This window comes from Papio anubis, chromosome 1 (assembly GCF_008728515.1).
Source record: "Papio anubis isolate 15944 chromosome 1, Panubis1.0, whole genome shotgun sequence".
NCBI lineage: Eukaryota > Metazoa > Chordata > Mammalia > Primates > Cercopithecidae > Papio > Papio anubis.
Genome location: NC_044976.1, coordinates 41,449,993 through 41,460,276, shown reverse-complemented (window position 1 = coordinate 41,460,276; position 10,284 = coordinate 41,449,993). Strand labels below are relative to the sequence as shown.

Here is a 10,284-nt window from a genome sequence, read left to right as displayed (position 1 = left end):
TCTCTGTTGTTGTGTATAGGAATGCTTGTAATTTTGCACATTGCTTTTGTATTCTGAGACTTTAAGAGATTGATTTATCAACTTAGGAATTTTTGGACTACGAGACAATGAGACTTTCTAAATATACAATGTCTTCTACAAACGAGGACAATTTGACTTCCCTCTTTTCTAATTGATTCTGCCTATTTCTTTTCTCTTGCCTGATTGCCCACAGCCAGAACTTCAACTTACTATGTTGAATAAGTGGTGAAGGGCATCTGTCTTGTGCCAGTTTCAGAGGGAATGCTTCAGTTTTACCCATTCAGTATGATATTGGCTGTGGGTTTGTCATAAATAGCTCTTATTATTTTGAGAAATGTTCCATCAATACCAAATTTATTGAGAGTTTTTAGTATGAAGGTCTGTTGAATTTTGTCAAAGGCCTCTTCTGCATCTATTGAGAAAATCATGTGGTTTTTGTCATTGGTTCTGTTTATGTGATGGATTATGTTTATTGATTTGAGTGCATTGAATCAGCCTTGCATCCCAGGAATGAAGCCAACTTGATTGGGGTGGATAAGCTTTTTGATGTGCTGCTGGATTCGGTTTGCCAGTATTTTATTGAGGATTTTTGCATCGATGTTCATCAGGGATATTGGTCTAAAATTCTCTTTTTTTGTTGTGTCTTTGCCAGGCTTTGGTATCAGGATGATGCTGGCCTCATTAAATGAGTTAGGGAGGATTCCCTCTTTTTCTATTGATTGGAATAGCTTCAGAAGGAATGGTACCAGCTCCTCTTTATACCCCTGGTAGAATTCGGCTGTGAACCCATCTGGTCCTGGACTCTTTTTGGTTGGTAGGCTATTAATTGTTGCCTCAATTTCAGAGCCTGTTATTGGAAATATGACCTCTTTTTTTTTTTTTTTTTTTTTTTTGCCTTAAATGTAAACTGAACCCAAGATTTCCCTCCAAACACCACCCAAAACAAAAACCAGCTGAACTAGTCCAAACTAGGAGTCTTTAGATATGGCCTTAGACCTACTCAGAAATGGAAAATGAAATTTCAAATTCTGTCTGAAACAAAAGGCCTCTATGTCTACTTTGGAGTTCTACAAACTGAGATTCCCTAAAGGGTCTTAATTCAGAGATGGGTGAACTCCCCACCCCATATCCCTCCGGGCCATGACAGAAGGAAAAGAAGGAAAAACAGGATGAGAGCTGAGGAAGGAGTTGGTCTGAAGCCCCCGGGCAGAGGAAGAAATTGCTTTTGCTGGAACTAGTTTCTGCTGTGAGGCCAGCAGGAACAAGATGCCATGGGGATGGGGACCATGTTACGCCTGTCTCTGCTCCAGCCTGGTCTACACCTATGTCAAGAAATTTGGCCTGAAGCTGAACAAGTTCATCCAGCATGATGACAACACCTGGTACCTCATCAAGGCGACGCTACCGTAGCTGGGAGGTCAAGGCCAACCCAGATCTCTTGGGCTATTCCGTAAGCCCCACAGAGAAGGGCAAGAGTGCTATGAATCTCTTCTACGAGTCCATCGACAAGGTGCCTTCTGCCTTACCCCAGCCTGGGTCAGGAAAGAAGAGGGTCTGGCCTAAGGTCACCTGGCAAGTTAGTGGACAAACCCATGTCACCTGACTCCTATTCAGTGCTCTTGTGATTGGGCCACCTGTCTTATAACACTCTCCAAGAATGTTGCCACCAATTCCACTGCCCAGTCCCCTCTCTTCTCCTGTCCCTGGGTGGTTTGATCAGTGGCAGTGGGAGGAAAGGGAACCACCAGATAACCCAATTCTTGGTAATGAATCAGTCCTCCTGGGTTTCAGTGAATGTCTTCACCTTAGTCTTCAAAAGGTCTTTAAATGAAGGTGAGAAAAAGAAAAAGAGGAGCTCCTGAAACTACCCTTGCCCTGGTTCTTCAACTCCCATCTCCTTGTGCCCACCCAGGAATTCTGCTCTAATCTAAAGCTCCTTCTCTGTCTTACCCTCCTGCAGCTCATAGTCTGAAAATGTTCAACTACAGCCACCTGATGTCCTTTTACGATTCTTACTCCACCAAGGTGAGTGAGGCAAAGAAGCCCCAGAATGGGAGTAAGGCCAGGGGTCCACGTTCAGCCTCCCACCCTCACTGCCCCATTCACCCCTGCAGCTTTTTCAAGGTCACTGGTGGCTTTGACCAGCTCCCCAAGGCCCTCAGCGCCAGCCTGAAGCCTGGCACCCTCCACCTGAGGTCCAAGGTGGAGGTGGTGGTGAGGGATGGGCCCCAAGTCCGGGTCTCATACCGGGCGGACCTACCCGCCTGGGCGCAGTGCACCCTCACCGCCGACTACGTGGTGGTCTCCGCCTCAGCCAAGGCCATGTGCCTCATCGCCTTCCAGCCACCCCCGTCCACGGACAAGATCGACGCCCTCCGCTCCGTGCACTACACTGGCACTACCAAGATGGTTTTGGCCTGTGACCAGCGCTTCTGGGAATGGGACGGATGTATCCCAATGGGAATCCGGGGCGGAGTATCCATCACCGACCAGCCCTCGCGCTACATCATCTACCCCAGCCGCAGCCTCCCCGACGGCAAGGGTGTCCTGCTGGCCTCCTACAACTTGGATGATGACTCCCTCTTCTTCACGGCGTTGAAGCACGACCAGGTGGTGGACATCGTCCTGAATAACCTGGCGACCGTGCACCAGATACCCAAGGAGGAGCTGTGGCGCATGTGCCCCTCCTCCGTGGTCAAGAAGTGGTCTCTGGACTCCCTCGCCATGGGCACCTTTGCGGATTTCACACCCTACCAATTTGTGCATTACTGGGAGCAGCTGTCACAGCCAGAGGGCCGCATCCACTTCACCGGCGAGCACACCGGCCTGCCACATGGCTGGATGGACACTGCCGTTAAGACCGGCCTCCGAGCCGCCAGGAACATCCAGGCTGCTGTGGACCAGGAGGCCATGGTAGGGCAGGGACAGAAGCCCTTCACCAACCGCCAGAAGGGTTCCTGCCCCGAGAGCTACCCCTGAAGGAGTCTGGCAGGCGCAGGCTGGGAGGTAGGCGGAGGAGGCAGATACCCAAGAGAGAGGTCACCTTTGGTCCCCCAGCACACAAACAGGAACCCGAAATCCCAAAGAACCCAGCTGGCAAGTCCTCAGGAAACATCACCCCCTCTCCTTTTTCTCCTCTTTTCTTGCAGGAAGGAAACAGCAGAGCCAGGGTAGATGGAGAGGTAAGGAAAAAAACAAGCATGAAGAATGCTAGAGATGGCATGTATTTGGAGAGATTGTCTCCGCCTATAGAAGAAACAAAAAGCGGTTAGCAGCACCAGGTGTCTTGTCATCTATTACAAGCACTAAAAGAAACAGACAAAAGCAAAATCACAGTATCTCATTCAACTGGAACTGACCACACATGGCCACGGCTTACACACCCTTTGCCCAGCACACCTGCCTTTACATCTGCCTTCTGGACGCTGGCAATATCTTCTTCAGATCTGGGACGTGGTTTGCGCATCGCCATGTTGCCGCCTGGTTGTAGCACGCCGCTGTTCGCCTTCAGTTCTTTCAGCCTGTTGCCTCGCTCGCCGGTCGCTCGCCTGAATGCTGCCGCTCGGTATGCCTGATTGCTGCCTGGTGCGTTCCGTCGCAATCTGCGTACTGCCTGTTGCCATCCTCGCTCAGATGGCGCTCTTGATGCCACCTTCCTGGTATGCGTCCGTTGACGCCATTGGTGATGCCGCCCGTTGCCTGTTGCAGATCCTGGATTCTTCGGATTACGTTCTGGCCGGCAGCGCACCTACCACCACATCTGGCACACACCCCACAGCACACACCACAGCACACACCCCCCACTGCACACACACACAGCTCACACATACCTCACGATTGCGTGCCTGAGCCAAGGGCATCATGTCTTGGACCAACATGGAGTCTAGGTGGATGAGAGTGATGAGGGTTGTTTTTTGCTGTTTTTTAGTGTGCAGGACTGGGATATTGGCTCCTTGGAGATAACTCCTGTCTCATAGACTTTTCCTGTCCATCCTCATCCCTCCGTCACCAACCAGAAGACCCATCTCTGCCTGCCTAGCCCACACTTGACCCTGGGAGGACACCATGTCTGTTCTACATGCTCCTTCCCCACTTTGATCCTCTCTAAACCCAGCCAGTCCTTCCAGGCCCAGTTGAAGTTCTTTCCCCTCCCCCAAAATCCTCCCTTAACATTCCCACCCAAACCCCGGGGACCTCTCCTTTGAACCACAACTCTTTTCCCCTAGAGTCTCAAATATTTGGCCTGCAGATCTTATTATGCTGCTATGTAATTCCTTCATAAAGCTGTATTATTTCCCCAGGGACTGGGACTATATCTTATATGCCCTTTTGTGTTTTCTTCAATAGCCATGAAACACATATTATTTCCTGCAGCCTGTCAATAAATATTTGCTACACACCTACCATATGTCAGGCGCTGTGCTGAGCACCAGAAATACAAAGAAGGAGCCGCATTACCTCAAATGAAACTTGGCCATCACCTGGGTCCCCAAGCCTCCAAGGACCAACTCCCAAATCTGGATCATTTGTTATCCGACATCCTTGGGGATCAAGGGCCGTTCTTTGGTATTTGGGTCCAACTAGACCAAAAGAAAGAATAAACGATGTCACAAACCCTCTTCTTGGAGAACATCCCCTCTAGGAAGCCCTGGAGACTAGCTACTCTGGAGACTAGCACAATAAAATATTGGGATAGAGCGTTGTGGATTAAGACTGTATGTGGTATGGGAGGAAAGCGGATAGAGAAAGGAAACTCACATTTCATTACTACAATTTGGTCTCTTGTTAAAAGCTTATATTCTGGTCTTCCATTTGCCCCTATTTTAGTCAAGACTTCTTTAGTTTCGAGTGACAGAAATCAAAACAAGCTTAAGGAAAAGGAAGTGTTTTGGCTTGCACACCTGGGAAGTCTAGGGAGAAGCTGGCTTCACCCAGCGTGACTGGGTTCAGGAACTGAAAAGACGTCATCAGTGTTCTCTCTCTTTCCACCTCTTGGCTCTGCTTTCTCAAAGTACCTCTGTATTGGGTTGAATAGTGTCCCCCAAAATTCAAGTCCACTCAGAACCTGTGAATGTGACCTTATTTGGGTCTTTGCAGATGTAATCAAGTAGAGACGATGTCATAACGGATTAGGATGAGCCCCAATTCAATGACTGGGAGAAAGAGAAAATTTTAATTACCAACACACACAGAGGGAAGACAGCTATGTGAAGATGAATGCAGAGTGATGCATCTACAAACTAAGGAGCATCAAAGATTGCCAAAAGCTATGAGAGAGGCATGGCACAGATTATCTCTTACAGCCTGGGGAACCAACTCTGCTGGCACCTTGCCTTTGAACTGTTGGGCTTCAGAACGGAGAAAATAACTTTCTGATGTCCAGTTTTGTGCTGATTTGTTACAGCAGCCCTAGAAAACTAACAGCTTCCTTATTTCTCCCTTTTTTCTTCTGGCAAGGAACATAGAAGCAACTCCAAGATCATATCTTTATAGGTTGCCATCCAAGAGAAAAGAAAGCGTCCCTCTTTCCCAGAGTCTTCCCATTTATTTCCATCCTTCCCATCCACCTAGGCCACAAGGCCTAGAAAGTAGGTCTTGTGACCAGCAGCCCCAGTGGCCACCATGAAGGGGGAATGGGACAATCTATTAAGAAAAGTATCCTAAGCAGATAAAAACAATGGATATAAACTACAAAATTCAACTTCTCTGGATTCCAAGATTAGGCTAAGGAATTCAGCTGAGATTCAGGGCTTAGTTAAACCAGCTCCTTTGGTGCTTCCAAGGCTGGATGGTTCACCCAACAGAGTCACAACAGACATGGGGAACTAGAAGCAAAGTAAACCATATCATAGAAGCTGGTTCCATTCAGGGAGGAGTCTTCTAAACCATCTCCTGAACTGTTTAGATTTAGTATCCCCTTTAGTGTCTTGATAAAAGTCATCCCTTTCTGAGACTCTCCAAGCCAGCCTGGGAGGAACCCTGACCCAATTCAGTCCAGGCAGAGAAAGTGGCAGAAGGCAGAACAGGGAAGAGGAAGGGCCCTGAAGAAGAGCTTACCATGAAATCTCCATGAATTTCTAAGAACAGGATCTCAAAGAAACAAGTCAATGAACAGCACAGACAAGAAGCTGGGCAGCAGGTTCTCTTTGCTAACCTCCATCCATTAGCTATAAAAACGAGGCCCCAGGGGCATGGAGATAGCTGTGCAGAGAGGAGGGAACAGAGGGAGGAGGAAATCAATGGTGGAAGCCTGATTCAACTTGTATTCTAGAGGCAAATGATGCCTAGCATTTGTATGGGAGTGTTCGTCATAAATTAAAAGACTCAGAGCCTCCAGAGGACCATCACTGGGTCCGCAGAGCTGCCACATGGGTTTCTTGATTACAAACAGCAGAAACCAAATCTGAGTAACTCACGTGGAAAAAAAATTGAGAAAGAATATCAAGAAGCTCACAAAATTAACAAGAAGTCTCAATACCAGTCTTGGAGAGTTGTCAGAAGCCAAAGGAGACTCAGTGGCCTGAGCCACAGCCAAGGTCATGCCCCAGGACCCACGCAGGTGGTACCTTGGCAACTGAGCACTGGGCCTGGCTGCTGAGACCGCCACCAGCCAAAAGATGCTTCCATTGCTGCTAGAACTGATTCTCAGCTGTCCACTCCTTCTTAAGGTCATTTCAGCGAGTTTCAAAGTCTCAGATAAGCACCTCTAATCTAGGTCAGTCCCCACTCCCTGGCTGCCAAGTTTCAGGAAAATAAAGTAACCAGCAACATTCTTTGGCTTTTGAAGCGAGAGGTGAGGCATTGCCTGTCATAAAACCTTACAATCATAGATTTGCCAAACACAGAAAACGGATATTGACATTGGGCAGACATAAGGTATGGCCCAAAGGGATGGATAGGACACAGGGTACCTCTGCTATGTTAGCTATTTAACCCCTCTAAGACTCATTCATCATCTGGACAATAAGAATGACATCCCATCGTATCATGGCTGAAGGGACTGGAGATCCTGTATAAAATGCACATAGAGATTTTAGGTGTATAAAACACATAGTAGGTGCTTGCCCTCTCATGCTCTCAGAGAGGAATTATTTTCATTTTAAAGAGGAGGACACCCAGACTCAGTGAGTTTGAGTGACTTGCTAAAGCTTTGACAGTGAGTGGTGGGGAGAGGATTTGCAGCCAGTGCTGCCTGACTCAGAAGTCTAGCTCTTCCCACAGTAAGATGCTGCTGCCAGTCTAGTTGGAGAGAGGAATGGCTGGCCTGAAAGAGATGAAGCACATTTCAGACCAAGCAGATGCCAAGGCAGGTAATGTGGTGGGAGCTCCATGAAGGCTGAAACGAGTATGGGCCAGAACTGACAGCCTGTCTGGGTGACATTACCTACATAATGTTACACTCTGTCATTTCCCTTCCTACATACAGTCTTGAGGGAGAAAAGGACAGAACTGAGTTATAGCTCATAAAACCAACAGATTCTCTACAAATCTCTGCTACAAATTTGAGCAACTATTTTAATGTTACTACATTAAAATTGGAGGACTTTCATGGAAGCATGAGCACAAAAAACAGTCATGCATAACATATGCCTTAACAGAAACAACCGTTGAGAATGACTCCAGTAACTATCAAGAGATAAAAGCATCCCCCAATCTCTCCAGAAAGCACCATCCACACAATCCATTTGAAGGTCTGACTCTGGGAATTCCAGGCTGCTCCTGGCTGTAAGAGCATGAAGAGTGCAGAACAAACCCTCACTTGGAGAGCCTGGGCATGACATCTTCTCTTCCTGCCCCCAGGGGTGTTCTTAGAACCCAGTGAACGTGGCAAGAGCCGGGTGCCAGATAAAGAGGCAGCTAGCTGGACTTGGAGCTGGGCCCCTTTGGCTGCCAAATACCCAATAATAGGCCCCAGGGAAACGGGCAAGGTAAATTCTTCCCGGAGCAGCAACATAGCGTCTCTTCATACTCCCTCTCCCAGCCCTTCTATAGTCATCGTTGAATGTTGTCTCCCTGCTTGACAAATAAGGAAGTAAGCCTTTGAGACGGAGATCATCTGGCCCAGGGCTACCAAGCACACGAGGGGAAGAGCCCAGAGGAGATGAAAATAATAACAGCCATCATTACTGAGTCTTACTTCGGAGGCAGTGAGTTAAGAGAATACATCCATTTTCTAACTGAATCCTCACCCCCACCAGGAAAAAAAAAACCAACTCTGTGAAATAGACATTATTATCATCTCTATTTTACAAATGAAGGAACTTTCTGAGAAACATTAGATGTTAAAGATGGAAAGAGAAACGGGTCAAGACAGTATGCCTAAAAATTCTACATGAAATACTTCTCCAAGTCTTTTTTTCTTTCTTTCTTTTTTTTTTTCTTTCGAGATGGAGTCTCACTCTGTTTCCCAGGCTGGAGTGCAGTGGCACGATTTCGGCTCACCACAACCTCTGCCTCCCGGGTTCAAGTGATTCTCCTGCCTCAGCCTCCCGAGTAGCTGGGATTACAGGCACCAGCCACCACACCCGGCTAATGTTTGTGTTTTTCTGTTTGGGTTTTTTTTTTTTTGTTTTTTTGTTTTTTTAGTAGAGACAGGGTTTCGCCATGTTGGCCAGGCTGGTTTTGAACCCCTGACCTCAGTTGATCCACCTGTCTCCGCCTCCCAAAGTGCTGGGATTACAGGCGTGAGCCACTGTGCCCAGCCTCCAAGTCTTTTTTGACACATGACTGATCTGTCAGGAAAGACAATTATTTAGAAATTTTAAACAACAAGAAAAAGGCAAATCCACCAGAAAATTTAAGTGCTGGAGCTGAACTTTGCTCTGAGGGTATCTGTGAATACCTGGTGGCCTCGGGTCTAGGTTTAATAGATGACAAATGAAGGGACCAGAAGTTAAAGCCAAAGTCCTGAGCAGACGCAGGAGACTGAGGCGGGAGGATCGTTTGAACCCAGGAGATCAAGGCTTCAGTGAGCCATTGCACTCCAGCCTGGAAGAAAGAGACCTCATCTCTAAAAAACAAAGTCCTGAGCAGAGACAGGTCAGACGGGACTATCACCTAAAGGTATGATCTGCTCCTCTCCCATCTTCCCCCGCCAATAGTTGATAATCTCAATGGATAAACTAGAGGAAAAAACAAAACAAAACAAAAAAAACCTGCTCCACAAAGTAAAATGGATTTGGTGTTAGCTTTGGCTCTGGGAAGAGCAGGGAAAAAAAAAAAGAAAAAAGAAAATGTATCCCGTAAGAATTTTAATACACAAGGTCATATTTACATAGATTTAGCTGCGGTAGTTACACTACTTCTACGTCCTAAAAAACCCAAAGCCAAAATTTTAGTTTAAAAGGGTCCCAGATGGGTTATGTCCTTGGATCCTGAACAAATAAAAAGTAAATCTTCTCTAAAGGAAAGAACCTTTAAATCCAGGCTTCAAAGAATGCTACAGATAAAGTCCCAAGGAACAGGAGCTCAGGATTGAAAAACACCTAAATATACGAGGAAATAAGCTACCATAAGGAAAAATCAGAAGAAAAAATGCAAATAAAACCCATTAAAAACTGTTGATATTAGAATTATCGATAGAAAATAGAAGATAAATCTGTTTAATATCAATAAAGAAATAAAAGAAGAAATGAAAATGTGATGAAGGAAATGAGGGTGTCCAAATTTGCCAATCTCATTTGAAAAAGAACATTTAGAAGTGAAAAAGCATAACAAATGAAATAAAAAACATAAGGGGTTAGGTTTAACAGAAAGTTAGGCTTAATTGAAAAGGTAATTAGCAGCCAGGTAGTGGCTCATCCTTGTAATTCTAACATTTTGAGAGGTCAAGGCAGGTGGATCGCTTGAGCTCAGGAATTTGAGAGCAGCCTGGGCACCATGACGAAACCCTGTCTCTACAAAATGTACAAAAATTAGCCAGGCCTGTTGGCATGCAGCTATAGTCCCAGCTAATTGGGAGGCTGAGGCAGGAGCATTGCTTGAACCTGGGTGGTCGAGGCTGCAGTGACCCGAGATTGTGCCACTGCACTCCAGCCTGGGCAACAAAGTGAGACCTCTGTCAAAAAGAAAGAAAGGAAGAAAGGAAGAAAGGAAGAAAGGGAAGAAAGGAAGAAAGGGAGAAAGAGAGAAAGGAAGAAAGGAAGAAAGAAAGGGAAGAAAGGAAGAAAGGAAGAAAGAGAGAAGGAAAGGGAGAGAGTAATTAGTAAATTGGAATAAAAAATGGAAGAAATTACTTCAAGACAAAGAGATGAACAACACGAA

The 10,284-nt window shown here is 46.4% G+C and overlaps 1 protein-coding gene across 1 annotated transcript; it reads left to right on the top strand.

Moving 5' to 3' along the window:
* Positions 1 to 920: 920 nt before the first annotated feature.
* On the top strand, positions 921 to 3,187 carry LOC110742566 (L-amino-acid oxidase-like). Its single transcript, XM_021934358.2, has 2 exons — positions 921 to 3,027; positions 3,171 to 3,187. The coding sequence occupies exon 1, from the start codon at positions 1,996 to 1,998 to the stop codon at positions 2,998 to 3,000; it is 1,005 nt and encodes a 334-aa protein (XP_021790050.2). The 5' UTR covers positions 921 to 1,995; the 3' UTR covers positions 3,001 to 3,027; positions 3,171 to 3,187.
* Positions 3,188 to 10,284: the final 7,097 nt, after the last annotated feature.